Genomic DNA, 19,762 nt, shown 5'->3' with positions numbered 1-19,762 from the left:
GCAGCAACAATAACTTTGATGGGAAGAAAGGTTCCAGGGGGACTGACGGCATGCAGGAGGAGGAGTGAGCACACCTAATATCTCTCCAGCCACTGTGTTCCCTTGTGCAGAAAAGATGGTCCTGGGGCAGGTAGTGTCCTAATGCACCTTCATGGTACATGACGCCAACCACTCTCCCGTCTCCTCCCCATGCCTGATGTGGTCCCTCCTAAATAAGACAATGAGAAGGTTGCGGCTCTGCCTGCAGGGTCCAGGGTGGAGACACAGCCGCTCTCCTGGTTCTCACTTTGGAGGCCCCATCTGTGCGCCTGAGAGAGCTTCTGCTGGTGCTGTTTGCCATGAGATCGCTTCTGAAGCCACGTCCCTTGCCTGGTGGAGTATCACTGGGAGTGAGAGCATTCATAAGTGTGTGCCACGGCGCCTCTCCCACACTGTCAGCCTCAGAGACGCCCCAGAAGCCAGCAGCTCTGGAACTGAGTGTGCAGGTCAATCTGCGGGCCGCGGGAGGAGGTTGGAAATCACAACTCTGGGCTAAATCCTGGCCTCAGCCACTTAGAGATTTTGAAAAAGGAACTTACCTATGAGACAAGCAGCTCCAAGTTCACACGGCTATTCTAAGAATCAGCTTCTATGATGCATTAGAACACACAGTGCTTTGCCTGGTGCCCCATGAGCATTATATGAGGTCAATATCAGATCCATGAGCAACTAATGAGGTCAACATCAGACCTCATTAGTTCAAGGAGGAGTTGAATGTCATTTATATTTGGAAAACGAAGTTAAGGCAAAGACCCCTCCTTTCATGGCGAGAGCTCAAGGCCTGCGTGTACACGTGTTGGTGTGTGTTCCCAAACCACTCAGATAGGGTTTGCTTGTATTACTATTTTCTGTACTTACGTTGAAAAGCTTCATTCTGATTACTTAACCACAGTGTGACTGAATATTGAAATCTGAGAATCAAATATGATTGAAATTAAAACCTTTTATAATTACGAAAATTGGATACATTTACTTATGCATATTTTTGGTAAGTTAATTAATGTTTTTAAACAATACACTTTTACAGTCTACACTTATGAGGTGGTATTTGCTTTAATTTAGCATTTTTTAATCTCTTCAAATGACCAAAAATTAATAACTTAACAAATCTAATTTGTGTCTTGATGTTTGTGTAATGTCATATTTGAAAAACAGAATACGAAAAACTTAGAAATAAAAAAAGAAAATATAATTTGTATCATTTTCCCGTAGGGAATGCATTTTTGCATGATTTAAAGCAGAATCAAAAGATAATTATCTTTTGGCACTAATTTTAATATGTGCGATAAAACAAAAATTATCATCCCTAAATAAAGCAAAGAAGTATTTGCACTGAGGGGCTCCATGAACTGCAGGACGTCCTGAACATCAAGGACTCTTCCTGGACATTGAACAGAACTGTTTTTAATGGTTTAGGGAGGAAGGCATTTTTCTCCTAAGCAGGAGGAGGAATTTCACAGATGACAAAACTGGAGGCCTCTATGTTCTCTCCGGCTCACGAAAAAAAAACTAACACAACAATGAGAACACATGGACACAGGAAGGGGAACATCACACACCGGGGCCTGTTGTGGGGTGGGGGGAGGGGGGAGGGATAGCATTAGGAGATATACCTAATGTTAAATGGCGAGTTAATGGGTGCAGCACACCACCATGGCACATGTATACATATGTGACAAACCTGCATGTTGTGCACATGTACCCTAAAACTTAAAGTATAATAATAATAAAAAAAAGATCCCAAGGCGCATTTTGGGGGGCCTCAAACAGCCCTGGGCTTTTGGGAGGGCTTTGGAGGAGGCAGGAAACAGATGCCTCCAGCGCCCGCGTGGCATGTGAAATAAAGGAGATACGGCATCAGTGCCCGGGGCCCGCACAGTCTGCGAGGCCACGAGGAACAGCTTCCCGCGTGGGGGAGGCGCGGGGGCCACAGGGTGGGCTGCTGGGGACCGAGGGTGCAGAGCCAGACTCCCCTTAAAAGCTAATCATCCCAAGGCCGCTCCTGCACCCCACGCGGGCTTCAAGGACGCTGGAGGAAAGGAGCCCGCAGCTTCCCGTGGTTCCCGAGTGTGGGCGTGGGGAGAGTCCTGTGGGCAGCCCCACCCCAGCCGGGAGAGTCCACGGACGCCCTCGGAGCTGGGACCCCCACCTGAGTCCCTCCTTCCCGCCCGCACAGCCGCGGACCCCCGGGAACACTTCAGCGTCCCCGTGCGGGGAGGGGAAGGCCTGGACTTGGAGGGGGTTCCCGCAACTGTGAAGACGACGCCTCGGGCTGAGACCCTCATGGCCCGAGGCCCCAGGCCTGCCTGGACCCCGCCGCGGCGAGGACGGTGTCGCTCAGAGGCCCTGACTTCAGCGTCCACCTCGTCCACACGGTGCCCCCATTGGTGTCTGGACCCGACCCACCCAGCAGCCGCCCACCCTGCTGGTATGGGACTGCCCGGTGCTGCCTCAGCCTTAGGAGGGCCGCGCAGGAGACAGGGGCTCAGGGCGGACAGGATCAAGCTCCAGGGGCCTCTACCCTTCCTCTAAAGCGGAGGTGTGTCCGGGCGGCCACTCCCCGCTGCAGGCTGCTGGGCGGTCTTTGCCCATCTGAATCCAATCTGGCCTGGGTCTGAAGGAATTCGGCCTGAGCTACAGATCCCAATTTGGTTCAAACCCCGCAAGAGGCATCGTTCAGGTTCCACAGCGCATGCTATGAGTTGGGACCTTGTAACATGCGACCCTGGACTCCATACGTCCATCCCAAATCCCACGGGGAGCAGGGTGCTGGCAGAGGGAGAAGGAGCTCCCTGGGCTGGCTGAGCCAGCACCCAGCCTGTCTGTGTAGGTGACAGGAAGGTAAGGGCTTCCCTGCTTGGCCCCTGGTGGGAAGCTTGGTGGGGTGGGAGCTGCGTGCTAACACAGCTCTTCCGTCTTCCTCGTCACTCTGCTTCGCAACCAGCCAACCTCAGGACCCCAGGTCACAGGACCCCGGATATTTGACGGGTGGAGACAAGAGTGGGTGAACTTCTCCGCGCGTTGAACCGCTTTTGCAATATGTGTTTTTTTTAAATCTCCAACATGAAGTAGGCTTTAACCACTTAGTCTCATCCCGGCTGGCTAATGATTGCAGGCCCGGTGGAGACATGTTACCGTAGAAGGGAAGTCCCGACCTGAGGGCGAGGCCGAGAGGAGCCGGGAGCTGGGCCCAGGGAAGCCCGGAGCTGCGCTTGCAGGCGAGCGCTGTGCAGGCGCCGGGAGGAGCCAGGCCCACTTGGCGAAATCCACTTCCCCTCTTTATCAGGCACTGCTTCCGCTTTCATTTTCACTGATATCACAGTAAAGGCTTTTCAAAAATGCCAGAGAGAACTCGTGCCCGAGGGAGCACACGCCCTGTGGTGAGAGGGGCCCCAGCAGCAGATGCCCCCGGCATCTTGGGCAAAGTGAGACCCATTTCAGAACCAAATGAGGTCCCCAAAACACAGAATGTGGACGAGCAGCCGACCTGTCTCCCCACGTGGCAAAGCCCTGTGGCCCATGGCTCCATCAGGAATTGGGCACACGGTGTTAAGGAAAACAACCAAATTCACCTTGCCAGCGGGACACGAACACCAGATTGACTTTAACTGCCAGCCACAAAGTCTGGCTGCCAGCTCCGAGGGCTGTGTGTGGTCTCACGTCTGGCCTTGTGTCCTGATAATCAGGAAAGGTCTTCCAGGACACGCAGTCCCAGAACGGCCTGTGCAGGCCTGAGAAGGCGGGACCTCCGTGCCCCTCCTCTCCATCCCCACCCTTTCCAGGGGCAGGCTGCCCAGGAGCCCGGCAGAATGCTTCTAACTTCCTAAGTACAAAAAAGTTTCTGCAGAAGCTTAACAGAAGCTTCGTGAGCTCCTGCACCTACTTCTTCTTTCTTTCATGTTCTCTTCAGTGCTGTGTATAATAGTAGTAGGATACCCCAAGGTGTTAATTAATTGATGGAAATCGAGACAAGTTTTTCAGCATGACTTTAAGAAATCTGCATACAGTAAGTACAATATGATGGGGCTTATCTGGTCCCCCTGTCTTGTGGGAGACTATGGCACCTGAAAACAACATGATGGCAGCCTCACAGTGTGTGAAAGATGCGGATACCTGGTAGGGAAGGGGCACCGTGCACACGCAGTTCAAACGCGAATTTTAACCGACCCGTCCCATGGAATAATCCTCCTACCAAAATGTGAAAAATGCTGATACCTGGTAGGGAAGGGGCACAGTGCACACGCAGTTCAAACGCGAGTTTTAACCGACCCGTCCCATGGAGTAATCCTCCTACCAAAATGTGAGGCAGCTGGCCTTCCGCACGTTCTCATTATTTCTGAGCGCTCTTTCCCATGGGTCACGTCACGACGGCAAATGGTGGCAAATGGTGGCAACTGGCAACCGTGATACAGAAACCGTCCTGCGAGCCTGGATGCCTCCTCGCCCCAGAGATAGAGCCCTCCTTGGCTTTGACGTGCCACGATCACATGCTTTTCTGTCTAGAGGAGATGTGTTTTATTATGAATGGGTCATGGAACCCTAAGCACATTGGTGTTTGTAATTCATGAAGAGTGTTTGTTATTTTGTGAAGATGTTAGTAGCTGGCTCAAGTAAGAACAGAAGTTGCAGTCTCCTCTTCAATATTTTAGATTGGTTTTAAAGGAAATCAGGCAGAAATCTAGAAAGTACTTAATATGCCAGTAGGGAAGAGTACTAATTTGATTTACATTTGTTTAAATCTTACATAATAAAAGACTGTATCTTACAAAATGTCTTATTTGATAAAATCTTGTAACTAGTTTATGTATCTTCTATGAAAAGAATAATAAAACAAAGATGATTTTAGACAGTAAAAGAAGTAACAATTTTATATTGATGGGAAAACTGAGTAATGCACTTTTCAGTAACAGGCGACTTCAGATTTTACTCATTTATTTAATGCATATGATTCACATGACGAAAGTGATGATTTTCTTACTAAATGAGCCAAGAGAATGTTTGACTTATATATTTATTAAATTTAAATCAATGTAAGTCTAATAGGCAACCTCTAGGGGTGCCTAGATTCTCTCTCTTTTCCAGTTATGTATCAATTTGGTTATTTTGTTTGTTTCATTCAGCTTGTTTTAAAAAGAGTAATGATGCTACAGTAGGGCCCGTGGAACATATGCTGGTACAAATCTTTATTAATTTAATGCATATTTATTGTGTAGCTACTATGTGCAAATTTTCAAGTGCCATCACTCACCTCCTGCAGAGCATCTCGGAGGACAGTGAGGGGCCACCTCGGTGGGCTCTCTGCTGGGGCCTGGGGTGAGCAACAGGCTGGTGGTGGTGGTGGGGGGTGGTCTTTGCCAATCTAAATCCAATCTGGCCTGGGTATGAAGGAATTTTGCCTGACTTACAGATCCCAATTTGGTTCAAACCCCACAGGAGGCAAGATTTTATTGTGTAGCTACCATGTGCAAATTTTCAGAGTAGCAGTATTTTATTTTCCTTTGTAAGAATAGTCCCTTTTAAAAAACTACTATCATTATATGCTCCAAAGCATACGTGACCACATCTTCCTAGTGTGCACACAGGCATTTGGATGCGTGGCAACCATATTCTATGTCTGCAGTAACAAAAGTCACATTATTTTCATACAAATTCATGGGGAAAAATACTACTTTTAGCTGATATAAAGAAACATCAGAGAAACAAAAAGCAATGCATTTTCAGTTTGGCCTTTTTTATAAAAAAACAGGAAAAGGTACTGACAAGCTAGGTAAATTTTTTTAAATACCCAAATTATTATAAAAAATTATTTACATTTTCTCAAATAAATGTGTCTACACCTACCAAAGATGATTACAAGTAAAAGTATATTTTAAAAATTAAAATTAAGTATAAATGACACTCTTCTGATATTTGAAATTTCAATAGGAGTGGTCATTGTATACATCCTATGATGTTTGTCATTTCATTGTTAAAACTTAATAAATTAAATATTATTTTTAATGTCCTAAAATACCAACTAGGTGTTTCTTCAGCCCCTCAGAAAGAACATGTAGCTAGAATACTGGTATTAAACACAAACATAGTCCAGTAGCTTCATGCCCCATGTCTGTAAATCAACTCAATGCCATCTTTTTGTGCTCCACTCATCTTGGCTGACTTAAATCAAATTATAGTGTAGGGTAACTTCTGTAAACTGGAATTTCCTAAAACATTATTTTCAGTCCCACTAAATACCAAAAGCCTGCTCAGTTTTTACTGGTTAATTATAATTGGCAGGTCACTTGAAGTCCTGCAAATCTGCACGTGGCAAGTGAGAGGTGAGACACAGAAATGCTCTCTTCCACAGATTTACGTGGAGCTTAATCTGCCAAAGCCTGAAATGGTTACATTGGCTTAAAAAAATGTGTATTTATATTTCTTAGCCTGGCATGGTGGCTCACACCTATAATCTCAGCACTTTGGGAGGCTGAGGCAGGCAGATCACCTGAAGTCAGGAGTTCGAGACCAGCCTGGCCAACATGGTGAAACCCTGTTTCTACTAGAAATACAAAAATTAGCTGGCTGTGGTGGTGCATGCCTATAGTCTCAGCTACTCAGGAGGCTGAGGCAGGAGAATCGCTTGAACCCGGGAGGCGGAGGTTGCAGTGAGCCAAGATTGCACCATCGCTCTCCAGCCTGGGTGACAGGCAAGACTTTCTCTCAAAATAAATAAATAAATTAATTAATTAAATAAAGTATATTTCCAGTAAAATCATTTACAAGAATTTTACATTTTTTTTCAAATTAAGTTTGGGTGCTAACATATTTATTCTTTGGTGGTTTTCAAGATCTACCAGTGTATTAGTCCATTTTCATCCTGCTATAAAGAACTCCCCAAGACTGGGCAATTTATAAATGGAAGAGGTTTAATGGACTCACGGCTCAGCATTGCTGGGGAAGCGTCAGGAAACTTACCATCATGGCAGAAGGTGAAGGGGAAGCAAGGCACCTTCATCACAAGCCAGCAGGAAGGAGAAGTGCCCAGCGAAGGGGTGAGAGCCCCTTATAAAACCATCAGATCTCCTGAGAACTCACTCACTATCATGAGAACAGCATGGGGGAAACCGCCCTCATGATTCAATTATCCCCACCTGGTCTCTCCATTGACATGTGTAGATTATGGGGATTACAATTCAAAACAAGATTTGGGTGGGCACACAATGCCCAACCATAACAACCAGTAAACCTGAAACATACAGTGTTTTAATTAAGCTCTCATATACAAATTTGTATGAAACAGAAATAAATCAAAATAACTTTTTTAAATGGGGTGACAAAATTGAACAAAACCCAGTGTCAAAAGTTCATGAGACATGTAAAGAGATTAATATCGCCATACAATAGGAAAAACTCATCTATAACAAGCATTTCTGAGAAAAATGTTATAAATAGGTATTAAATGTTCCTGCCATGTGTGCCTGTAGATGGTGGGGGGCCTTTGGGGTTTGCCCTCCCTCATCTCGGCCCAGAAGGGTAAAGTAACAAGAGGGTGCCACACAGCTAAGACTCCGGGGCTGGACGCAGTGATTTCAGAGCATCATGGGGCAGAAATCACACATTGGACCTGTGCCAGCTCATCTGGCATTGCACCGCGCTAGCTTTGCAGGTGGAAATCAGTGGACGGGCCCACCATAGACTTGCCGTGGGGTTCTGAGGTGGCCGCCGGCTTAAGGGGACTCAGGCATTTCCCTCAAGGGTCCTTTTTAGGGTGGATCTACAAGAGGCATAGGTGGGTGAAGGGAGAATCGAACCACTCTTAGTATCCTGAGCTTTAATAAACCTTTTGTTTTTTTTGTAAGCAGAAGAATATATGGATGCATAACCACAGATAAAGTTTTAATGCATAAGCAGCCTCTGTGAATGTTTGCAATTTTTTCACCCAAAGCTGATTGTAGAAAATTCAAGCTGTTACTAACTCCGTGTTTCCTCAGCAGCTGAACTACTTTAAACCTACATGGCTGCTTCCCTTCAGTAAGAATCTGTGAAATCCTCATTTGAAAAGGCAATGAGAAACACACAAGCAATCAACTGAGAGCCTAAATGAAAATTACAGAACAAACCCGCTTCCATGAAAACAGTCAAAATCATTAACCAAAGAGGAAGCAACCCATTACTGGTCTTCAAAATGTCAAAATAGTCAGCTTTAAAAGGTGAAAGTTCTCTCAAACACTGCTTTATAGCAAACAAAATGCACATAATTTGGAGGATTTTAAACTAAATTAGCAAAGTGTTTTAACATCTCTGAAATTAGGTCAAAAGCAAATTTATAATTATTTACTTATTAACTAAAGCTATAGTTTGTTTGACATCTACAGAGAAATCTGTTAAAGAATTTAGAAAATTTAATTTTAAAATGCCAAATTTTAAAATATATGCTGGTGATCAAATAATAAGAATTATTTTCATGACTGAATAACCAAGTGAAAATATTTACAACTGACCCTTGAACAACAGGTTTTTGATGTCATGGGTCCACTGTTCCAAGGATTTCTCCTTTGCCTCTGTCACAGCAAGGCCAGCCCCTCCTCCTCTTCCTCCTCCTCAGCCCACTCAGCATGAGGACAACGAGGAGAATGAAGACCTTTATGATGATCCACTTCCACGTAATCAATAGTAAATATATTTCCTATTCTTTATGATTTTTAATAACATTTTCTTTTCTCTATTTTTGTAAGAATACAGTATATAATACATATAACATACAAAATACGTGTTAACTAACTGTATTATTGGTAAGGCTGCCAGTCTACAAGAGGCTATTATTTTGGGGGGAGTTGAAAGTTATCCTCAGATGTTCGTGCCAGGTCTGCACTCCTCACCCCCATGTTGTCCAAGGGTCAACTGTACAATACACTTAATTCCAAAAAAAAAACACATCATTTTCTAGATCTATTAAATCACTGCTTACAAAGTGACATCAGGCAGCATCTTACCTGAATTCTTATTGGTTTTGTTCTGCCGACTTTTAACCTGTTCAGTCCAAAGGGTAGGATAACGTGATGCAATATCTGTGAACCAAAATGAAATGACAAGCATTTTTAATTCATCATGAAAGCACAATGTTCCTTAGTTACATAGTGCAGCAAGTAGTCTAACAGCCAAAATAAATCAACGTAACACACATTGTACATCTGTAAAGAAATAGTTACAATGATTATATGCATGAGACAAAAGGAAATCATAATATACATTTAAAATATTTTTGGCATTCTTCTCTCTATCCAAAAGTATAGTTAAAAGCTCTTTGGGTCTAGACAGAATTCACTTTAAAAGAATCAGATTTTAGAAAAATACCCAACGTACAAAAATATATCCTTGTGTAGTTAAAATGGCTATTCACATAACATACAATGTTTTCACTCAGTTGAAAGATTCAATATAAAATGCAGTATGTGAAGTATAACTTTTGCCTGAAACTTTTCAGGAACACCCCTTTTGTAGTAATCTTGTTTAACAAATAAAATTGAATGGGCCGGGTATGGTGGCTCACGCCTGTAATCCCAGGGCTTTGGGAGGCCGAGGCGGGTGGATCACCTGAGGTCAGGTATTCAAGACCAGCCTGGCCAATATGGTGAAACCCCGTCTCTACTAATAACACACACACACACACACACACAAAATTAGCCAGGCGTTGTGGCAAGCACCTGTAGTCCCAGCTACTCCTAAGGCTGAGGCAGGAGAATCACTTGAGCCCAGGAGACGGAGGTTGCAGTGAGCTGATATCGCATCATTGTACTCCAGAAGCCTGGGCAACAAAAGCAAAAGTCTGTCTCACAAAAAAAAAAAGGAATGTCATGCAGGTCACTGTTAGTGCTTGAGAACACAGACCCTGAAGAAGACATCTGGGTTTGAATGCCATTTGCCATTTACACCCAGATGGACTTGGGTCAATTGCCACAGGGCTCTCATCTGCGGAAGGGCATTCAGAAGGTCAGGGACTCATGGCAGCAGATCACACATTGTGTAGTGCTTAGGACCATGCAGCATTAGTCATCATTATTATTATTTGCAAAGCATAATGCAGTTCTACATTTTAAGGTTTTGTTAATTTATACTGTGTATTCCTTACACTTTGCCTTTAAAGCCTGGTCCCCTTTCACCTGATAATTTTTATACACTGGTAAATAGCTAAGACAATGTATTAAAGGTAAAAACAGGAAATCTATGCTTGTTATGACCACTTGTAAAGACGTGAAATGTAAACGGGGAAAATGGCCGTACATTTTATATTATCCAAACTGTAAAATTTCAACGTAGAAATGTGTATTTAATGAAACCCTCATGAGAATGCGCCATGGCAATATCTGAAAATCCCTTGCTCCAAAGACATCAGGAAAAACACTGGGTGCCCTCCTAAGGCCGGACACGGCCACACACAATCCGTTTCTGCTTGTGGGTTTGCTCTCTTATCCCTGTCTAACATCATGATGTTTAGATACACATTTACCCAGTGAAATTATTTCTACAGCCAAGCAATTCACATTCCCAGCATCTCACAGTTACTTCATGGGTGTGTGGCTAGGAAACGTTTACTATGCCATCTGCTGCCATTTCATCATTAAGTATATTCCTCGTGCTATGTGCTGGATGTGTGGTATGCCATCCACTGTCATTTCATCATTAACTAGATTCCTTGTGCTGTACGCTGGATGTGTGGACTTGTCCATCCCACATAACTGCAGCTTTGCAGCCTCTGACCTCATCCCTCTATTTTCTCCATCCTACCCTACCCTTGGTGACCACCTTTCGGCTTGCTGTTTCCCTCTTCTCACTATTGGAGTTTTGTGTGTTTGTTTTTTTAATAGATTCCACATAGAAGTGAGATCATGTGGTCTTTTCTCTCTGTGTCTGGCATGTTACACTCCATACTGAAGGGAGCTCTAACAAGACGACTCGCTCCACTTCCCAGCTCCTCCCCAACCCCGACCGTGCAATCCCCAGCCCGGCTCACCTTCTTCATCTCCTTGAGGCTGAGTCTCCAACGCTGGAGCTGCGGCATCATCTGAATTCAGAACGGAAAAGATTTGCAAGGAGACTACAATTATGAGAGTAAGTTAAGTAAGTGTGCATACGGGTGGATGCTGAGGACTTGCACTCAGTCCCCACAGATCAACCACAACAGCAACCCCACACAGACCCAACGCAATGCTGCCTGCAGCTGGAGTGACTACACCAGTCTTGAGTGAGCTGCTACTTAAAATGCTCGAGGCTAGACACTGACCTAATTTCCACGTGGAAAATATCCGAACAGTTCTAAACTATCAGAGCCAATCATAGGCCATAGGGCAGATGAGGAAGGAATCAAAATAATTAGAGTAAAGAACGTCTAGCCCTGGGAAAGAGAAGTCTTAAATTCAGGCCACTGGAGGTTACAGAAGAGGGCCTGGCAGGGACTGGGGTGGGGTTGAGCAGAGCCCTGTACCCTTAACACACGCTCTGTTTTCCCCAAGAAAAAGGCAAGGGTTGCAGAATCCTGGACCCCTTTCTACACCTCTGGCCCTCCTTCTCTCCACTGCTGCCGTGGAATAATCTAAGGATCTGAGAGGGGAACGGGGTGGAGTGGACAGGGCGAAAGTGATCGGAGAATGGAGGAAAGGGTGGACTGGGGTGTCACAGGCCCCTGCACCACCCATGGACTCGCATTTACAAGTGAAGAATCTGTATTTAATTAATGGACACACACAGGTTGGGTTCCCTGGTAAAGTAAGAGGTTTTAAATGGCTCAGAGACCTGGCAGGATGGCGGGGCCTGTGAGCCAGGAGTCTTTCTCCAGACACTCAGGGCCCCACCCAGGAAGCAATCACAAGGCACTGTGGTGCTCTCAGGATCATCCTTTTTTTTTTTTTTTTTTCACTGAAGCTTGCTTATATCATTTTGTTAAATAACTTTTGGATTGAAATATAGGAAAAAGTGGCAAAGATGAGGGCCAGATAAAAGGCTTATGTAGATAACTAAGTCATGAACTTCCCAGTGGTCTAAAGAATAAAGTTTCTCATAAGACTTTTTAGGGGGAAAATCAAAACAGATTTTCAAAAAATTTTAACATTGAGCAATCTCTCAAAGTTTGCTAGCTATCAAAATACTGACAAAAATGTGACATCAGTTATTTGAAATATCCAAGTCTAACATTGATAATAACAATAAACTAGGAATATTTTGTGGTTGAATATTTTACAATCTTCTTCCAAGAAAATAAAACAAAATGGGAAACATATTTTAAACACAAGACCATACAAAAAGTCTTAAAAGAACGTATGTGAAATTTTTTGGAATGACGACAATCAAATACATTATTACTGTTGTGTGTTTTTGCTGAGGCCTCACCAAGTCACCACTCTGGGGCCACCAGCCTGTTCCCCAGTCACGGGTCCAGACCAGTCTGAAAGCTCAGCCTGAATGGGAGGCAGGGAGGGCAGGTGCGGCCTGAGGAGAGGGTGAGTAATGGGCCCACTGCCCGCTCCTCCTCTCAGCCCTGATTCCGGGCACCAGAGGCCACTCCCCTTCCTGCCCTGTCCATGCTTCCCTCCTCAGCACGGTCATCATAGGCCCTACTCCATGTCCCCGTCCCTCACAGACGGGGTGGCTCTGTCCCAATAAACAAGGCCATTGGTGGCTGCTGAGGTCAGCCTTAAGGAAATAAAACGAAAATCTCGAAGAGCCGTGCATTTTTTACTTTCCCTCTATCAGAGTGTGTGAAGTGTCTTATTTGTGTCTGGAAACCAGCTCTGCTGCTTAATCCAAGTATCCCCTCTGCGTATTCGGGCCTAAAGTGGGGGGTGTGTTCTTTCCTTAACTCACTTTCATGCCCATTTACTAATTCCTCTAGATTTTTTTTCTACAGTGGGTACAATAAATATCATAATAAACAGGATTAAGAAATGCCCTCTGAAAGACGATGATCTTTCCATCTCCTCCTCCCTTTCCACGCTTGGTTAATTCTTCTAATCATGAGATTGTCCCTTCCTTTCTCTACAAATGTCGACGTGCCCACCCCATTATCTTCTCAACTCAATTCACGCAGCTCACACTATTGCTCTATGCAACTTTACCCCTTCCTTTCCAAACATAAACCCTCTCCCAACCCAGTGTCCCCATTACGCCTGTCATCATTTTTCAGCTGGAAAATGAGCTATCTTCCTTGACTGTGAGGCTTCTTCTGTTTCAGCTCACACTTGTTACATATTTCCCCTTCCAGGAAGCCAGTCCTGCCTCATCCTTGGCAGGCACCCTCTGGACAGAAGGCCTGACATTTACTCTCATGCCAGCTTACCCCTCCAACATGTCTGTGTCCTAGTAATACAGAACTCTTTTTGCAAAGGATCTTCCAGGGCAGGGATGGGCCCCACCACAGTTTCCACACATGCAGAAGGGATTAGTTGAATATAACTCCGATTTTTTTTTTTTTTTTTTTTTTTTTTGAGACAGAGTCTCACTCTGTCGCCCAGGCTGGAGTGCAGTGGCGTGATCTCAGCTCACTGCAACCTCCATCTCCTGGGCTCAAGCAACTCTCCTGCCTCAGCCTCCTGAGTACCTGGGATTATAGGCATGCGCCACCACGCCTAGTTAATTTTTGTATTTTTAGTAGAGATGGCATTTCACCATGTTGGCCAGGCTGGTCTCAAACTCCTGACCTCAGGTGATCTGCCTGCCTCAGCCTGGTCTGTCTTTATATGATTTTTGTTTGTTACTGGTTCATTACACTGTAACCTACACTAGAAAAGAAAAGTACCTAAAATTTTGGTACTAAAATATTTCTTCTCATCTTGAAAACAATGTCTGACTTTCAAGGCTGATGTAAGAGAAAAGCAGAAATCTGTCCTGGTACTGAAGGGTGTTGGCCAGGGCAAGGGCAGAGAAGAGGATGGAGACTTTCCCAGGGGGGTTGTGGTGGGCATGTGACAGACCCCACAGACCCCAAAACAGGACCTGCAGGCTGCAACATGATGTTTAAGGTTAAGAGTTCTGTTCAGCTCTTGTTTGTACCAGTCTCAGAGGCAGGGATTGCTGTAGGTAGAAAAACTGTCCCTCTTCCTCCTTGTAGGGAGGAATTGAGGCATCTTTATCAGGGTCCTCAATAACTGCAATGGTCTAGAATCCCACAGGGAGCCAAAAGACTGAGCCTCAGCCCTCTCCAGTCACAGACTGGGAGGCTCCAGGGGGTCCTAACAGCATCTGCTGATGGTCCCGAAACAAGCCACAGAGCACAGGCCCAACACCAGCGACCCCAGCGGAGCACAGGCCGGGCAGAGCTGGTGATCGTGAGTGAATGGCATTGCTGAATGAATAAAGAAGTAACACACTGGTTCGGCTCTCATCATCATCACTAGTGGATGTTTCAACTTTAACTTGAGAAGTTATTTCACGGGATAAGTTAGATGTTACATATCATCATAGACATTTATTCTAAGATAGTTACCTGTTTTTCCTGTGCCTTCGCGTTGGGGTAACTTTTCATTTACGGAACCTAAAAGAGGAAAATAAGGAGTGAAATGAAATAATTTTGGACTCTTGAATGGTCATCACAAATTAGGTTATGCACATATTTTTGCTCCATTTTGACTAATTTGCCATGCTTTGGCATGTTCTACTTAAATTCTGTAAGCTGTCTAGTACCCTGAGGGGACACTGTCACCTAAACACTCAGACCCTGGACTCAGAAACAAAAGATTAGTTTCTACTTCTGGTGCTAAGGGGTTGCACATGTATTTAAGACCTTAAAACCCAATATATTAGTCCCTTCACCTGAAAAATGTCACCATAGCCATAACATACATACCCATGTTGGGGTACTGAAGTGAATTACGTAAAAACGGAAACGTTTTTAAAATCTTAAGACATTACACAACCAAAGATAACTAAAAACCCTGATTTCAGCTTGATTCTGATTTATAGAGGAGAATGGCGAGGAACTACCTTTTGGTAGAGTATTGAAAATCTACTAACTAATGTGTGACCAAGTTTAAATGTTTACATGATGCTGAAAGATGTATATTACAAATAGAAAGTGTAGTTCTTTCTCTTCCAACAGATTGAAGCCACTATATGGATCCACTTCCCCTTCATCATTAGAATACCTATTCGAGAAATAAAACTAGTTCTTCTCAGAGTTTATTGGCAGTTGAATATTCTGTTTAGAATTAACTTGGAATTCCCATAGCCATACACATGCCCAGTAAAACTCCTCAGCAGAAACATCTTAGAACTTGAAATTATTTGTTTTTGTTTTCTTTTTTCAATTTTGAATATGGCAGAAATACAGACCAACATTCACATTAAAAATATAGCTTATGCCATTTTGAGGATGTTTATCTTATTTTTGGGAAATGCAATAGTAATGTGGCAGGAAATTTACAAGCAATTCATTGGATGGCAGAGAAAACGGAGTAACTTCGAGGCACCATCCATCCTCTGGCACTCTCGGCGGACGCTGCCTGGAGGTCGCAGTGCCCAGACACCCCTAAACACATGTCAACAGTTCCCATGAAGGAACACAGCTCGGCCATCCCAAACCCTCCTCTGTAACAGGTACTCATCAGACAATGCTGACTTCAGGAAAGCTGAATGAGGATTTACACAGGAATGTTCTCGGCGCTTTCCCTGCAGGCTGCATATCTAAAAATAACTAAATAGTACGCGTTTGGGAATTTAGTGTCCCCAGGGGATAAAAAGGACTACAATTCTCCTGGTTCATCTGTCAAAGCCAGCCTTTCTCTCTTTCCCAGCTGTTACTGTTACCATTTGGTTACATATTTGGTTACTATTGTTTCCACGCCTTGCAATACAAGGTTTTTCTTGGTAAGAATCCCCTAGGATACAAAGCTAACCTCACTGTGTGGCCAACTCCTGAAGCTCTCAAAATCCTCCTTTGCTTGTTTCTCCCTTTTGGACCATCTCTTTACAAATCCACATTTCTTAAAGAGCTTAAGCTTCTTAGTCATCGGTTTATTTTTATCATGTGTTCCCGAAAGAGGCAAAAAGTATTTTCTACTTTTGACGGGAAATGATCATATTTTGATAATATTTCTGAATATTTCTGTGCAGGTTTTAATATGGTAAGGAAAATGTAAATATGCTAATAATTAGAATATCTTCCATGAGAGAGTTTCTTAATTTAAATAAGAAAATATTTTGCACTGTACAGACAGAGCGGTACAGACTGCAAATTCAAAATTTGGTGAGCGGCTGAGGTCAGAATCCAACATTTAAACATTCTCTACCCTCAGGCAGCCTCTGTCTCTGAGCCAGTCAGCACTGTGGCTTTGTCATCAGGCCCTTGCATTCAATCAGTGTTTACTTAAATAAATCCACACAAAATTAATTTGATCTTGTTCTTCATATGTAAGAGATAATTTTAAGACAGAACCAAGTGTCCCTTGATAACCTGCTCTGTGATTCATGACTCAAATATTTTACAAAATAGAAATTGGAGGAGATCCTGATAGTGCATTGGCTTCACCTTTTAACTACCTTGGGACGAAAAGATGATGCCCAACCTTCCTGCCCCTGCCTTCCTGTAAGATCCTGGCCTCCACGATGGGAAAATAGCTCCACATATTTCCACAGGCCAGCAGAGCCATGCAAACACACAAATCCAGACCCAAGAAAGCAACTCTGATGCTGTCATTGCATTTTTCTGGAGATAAGGATTTGCTGAACTTCCAAGTGTTTATAACAAGCAAGATTGCAGGCTGTACTTGCAGAAAGGGGGCTGAGAAAGAAGGGTTGACTGATACGTACACTGTCTGCAGTCAGTGAATACCTTTGTGAACCCTGGGCTGGAGGCTGGACCTTAAGGATCTGCTTGCTGTTCACAGACACAAAGAGGTTGCTAAGTGATCCACCTCAGCCTTGGATTCCAAAGGACACATCTGAATTGCTCCCATTTGTGAGATCCCATCCCATCTAAATGCTATTCTAAAGGGGTGGGTTTTGTCGTAATGGGGATATGAATTTCTGGTGGAAGAAACCACAAAGTACAATGTGAGGAAACGTCTCTGGCTTAAGGGAGGAATAATAGCTGTTAAATCTTGTAGCTCTAAGCACTTGGTTCAAATCCAGCTGCTCTCAGCGTTAACAACGTGTTGCCAGAACAGCCCAGTGGAGGGAATGGTGTTATGCTGATGGAGCCAGTGGTTTGCATAAGCTCCTTCCAGACACCCTTCCCACATGAGTGAGGAGAGGGAGGTCTGTGGCACAGACGTGAGAGGGCTGAGGGGGCAGCTCCCTGCAGGGAGTCCTCCTTCAGAGCAGCTAAACAAGCCTGCGGCTCGACCCTTCCGAGAACTTCACATCCAGGGGGCAGGTTTACAGCATCAGATGAGGGAGGCGAGAGAAAAAGAAAAGAGAACAGCAAGGGCTGCGTTCTCTGGTCTAGACAGCATCTCTGTGCTATCGGGCTTTTCTCAAGGTTCCTGCCCTCCCATCCTCTCATCGGGACAACATGAGGGTGACAGGAAAGAGGGTGCCGATTTCTGAGGATGTGGCGCTGCAGGGAGAAGACAGGGCATGGGCAGCAGAACAAATGTCCCTCCCTCCTAGCTCCGTGCCCCTGGCGAGGCACCTTCACCAGTCGAAACCTCTGTTTCTTCATCTCTGTAGTGGGCAGTGTGGTGAAAACCCACCAAGTCCAGCTGAATGGACCCAGCAGAGCAACCCATACATAGGAGTGCATGACGGACATTCACCAAAGATGAATGGACCTAGCAGAGCAACCCACACATAGGAGTGCACGACGCACGTTCACCAAAGATGTGCTGTGTGCACCATCGGAAGCTGCCTCTCCACGTGCTCTGCTGGACACGCAGCTGGGGAGAGGTCTCCTCCAGAAGAGCAATGCTCCCCACTCAGACCAAGCCGTCCAAAACACAGCAGCCTCTAGGAGGGCACCAACTGGCCTGCGGCCCTCAGGCCCTCGCCGCCATCCCCTTACGTGCATTCATTCATTCCTGGGCTCACCCCCTCATACACACCCATCATGTGTCCACAGGAAACAATGTCAGGGACGCAGCACTACACACTTTAGTCCAATCTGGGGAGGCGGACACTAAACAGAATTTACTCAAGCGATGCCCAGTGCAACTGTGTACACAGCTGATGTCTATACAGCTCTTACTGTGTGCCGATCCCTATGTCCTTCACAGGCTTGAAGTCATTTAATGTGGATGCCAGCCCTGAAAGGTGGGACTGCCATCATGCCCGTTATACAGACAAGGAAAGTGACACCAGAGGGGTAAGTAACTGGCCCAGGGCCACTTAGGAAGTGGCAGAGCCAGGATCCAGGGCCTGCTTTTTTAGCCCTCAGGAGAGCTGACTTTGAGCAGAAAGGCCTCTCTGGGGAAGAGTGAAGGGGTGAGTAGGCATGGGCCAGAAAAAAAGGGCGAGTGGACTGGGAGGGCCAGGAGACCACGCACAGGCCGGCAGAGAGCAGCACACAGCCTGTCCACCACCACAGGGACGCGCTGCTGCTCCGGATGCTGGAAGTGCCCCTGCAAGCCCCACCTGTTAGGAGAGTTCTGTCCCCACTGGGCGTGCCCACCTGGCAGGGCTCTCTCAGGCCAGAGCCTGCTGGAGCCGGTGTGGAGGGCCTGAGCCCACTGTCCTGGAACCCGGACACCATGCACAGTGTGGCCTGTGAGGCTTGTGGGCTCTGGTTGGCATCAGATCCATGATTTGATCTCAGGACCCTACCCAGTTATGAACAGACCAAGGGGTGGTGAGAAGGGTGGAAAAGGGTGGTGTGTGAAATGGTGCAGTGGGACGGAGCCACCTGTCTGGTCGCTGGCATGGAGATGCCCTTGGAGTCGGAGTTCACGAAAGCCCCGTGGGGATTCTCTGTCAGTAGCAGCTCAAACAGGTGCCTCTCTGGCTAGACAAGAGATGGTTTTCTACACACAGTGACTTTCATGTTTATAAATAAAATTTAAGTTTTTTCACCTAAGAATATATAAAATCAGGGGAGGAAATAGAGAAGCCATCTACATTTTTTGCAATCTCATGCTTCAGTCAGCATGAAGACTGAGAGGGGACATGCAGGCATTTCGTGTGGCCGTCCAGGTCCCGTCAGTGTCAGGGAGCACGAGCCACAGTTATTGAGCACTGCCCAAAGCGAAGGGAGGAAGTGACTCAGTCCACTGGTGGTTTTCCTGGGTTGACTGCTGGCGTCCCTGCACCACCTGGGATGGGACAACAGAAAACCTGACCCCGGGGCTCATCTTTGCTGCTGAGGACTCCGGGGATGTGGTCAGCAGCCCCCTCCTCTAAAGGGTCTTTTTATCTGCACCAAAACACCTGCTTCTGCAGGGGTCACCCCACTTCCCCAGATTCCAGCAGGGGTCACCCCACTTCCCCAGATTCCAGCAGGGGTCACCCCACTCCCCAGATTCCAGCAGGGGTCACCCCACTCCCCAGATTCCAGCAGGGGTCACCCCACTCCCCCACATTCCAGCAGGGGTCACCCCACTCCCCAGATTCCAGCAGAGGTCACCCCACTCCCCAGATTCCAGGAGCGGTCACCCTACTCCCCAAAATTCTAGCAGGGGTCACCCCACTCCCCAGATTCCAGCAGGGGTCACCCCACTCACCCACATTCCAGCAGGGGTCACCCCACTTTCCATATTCCAGCAGGGGTCACCCCACTTCCCCAGATTCCAGCAGGGGTCACCCCACTCCCCCAGATTCCAGCAGG

The 19,762-nt window shown here is 45.7% G+C and overlaps 1 protein-coding gene across 4 annotated transcripts in view; it reads right to left on the bottom strand.

The window, feature by feature from the left end:
- The window catches only part of SMOC2 (SPARC related modular calcium binding 2), a 224,969-nt gene that overhangs the window by 100,495 nt on the left and 104,712 nt on the right, over positions 1 to 19,762 (bottom strand). For 2 of the 4 annotated variants that reach the window (XM_058435692.1, XM_058435694.1), the window contains exons 5-7: positions 14,495 to 14,542; positions 11,030 to 11,113; positions 9,012 to 9,086 (exon numbers count right to left, since the gene is read on the bottom strand). In XM_058435692.1, coding sequence (XP_058291675.1) covers positions 9,012 to 9,086; positions 11,030 to 11,113; positions 14,495 to 14,542 — 207 coding nt within the window. The remainder of the gene's footprint in view (positions 1 to 9,011; positions 9,087 to 11,029; positions 11,114 to 14,494; positions 14,543 to 19,762) is intronic. The other 2 variants (XM_058435693.1, XM_032162557.2) reach the window with 1 other exon arrangement.

Source organism: Hylobates moloch, unplaced genomic scaffold (genome assembly GCF_009828535.3).
Source record: "Hylobates moloch isolate HMO894 unplaced genomic scaffold, HMol_V3 SCAFFOLD_2, whole genome shotgun sequence".
Taxonomy (NCBI): domain Eukaryota; kingdom Metazoa; phylum Chordata; class Mammalia; order Primates; family Hylobatidae; genus Hylobates; species Hylobates moloch.
The sequence above is the reverse complement of the archived record's forward strand: the minus strand, read 5'-3'. Positions and strand labels throughout refer to the sequence as shown.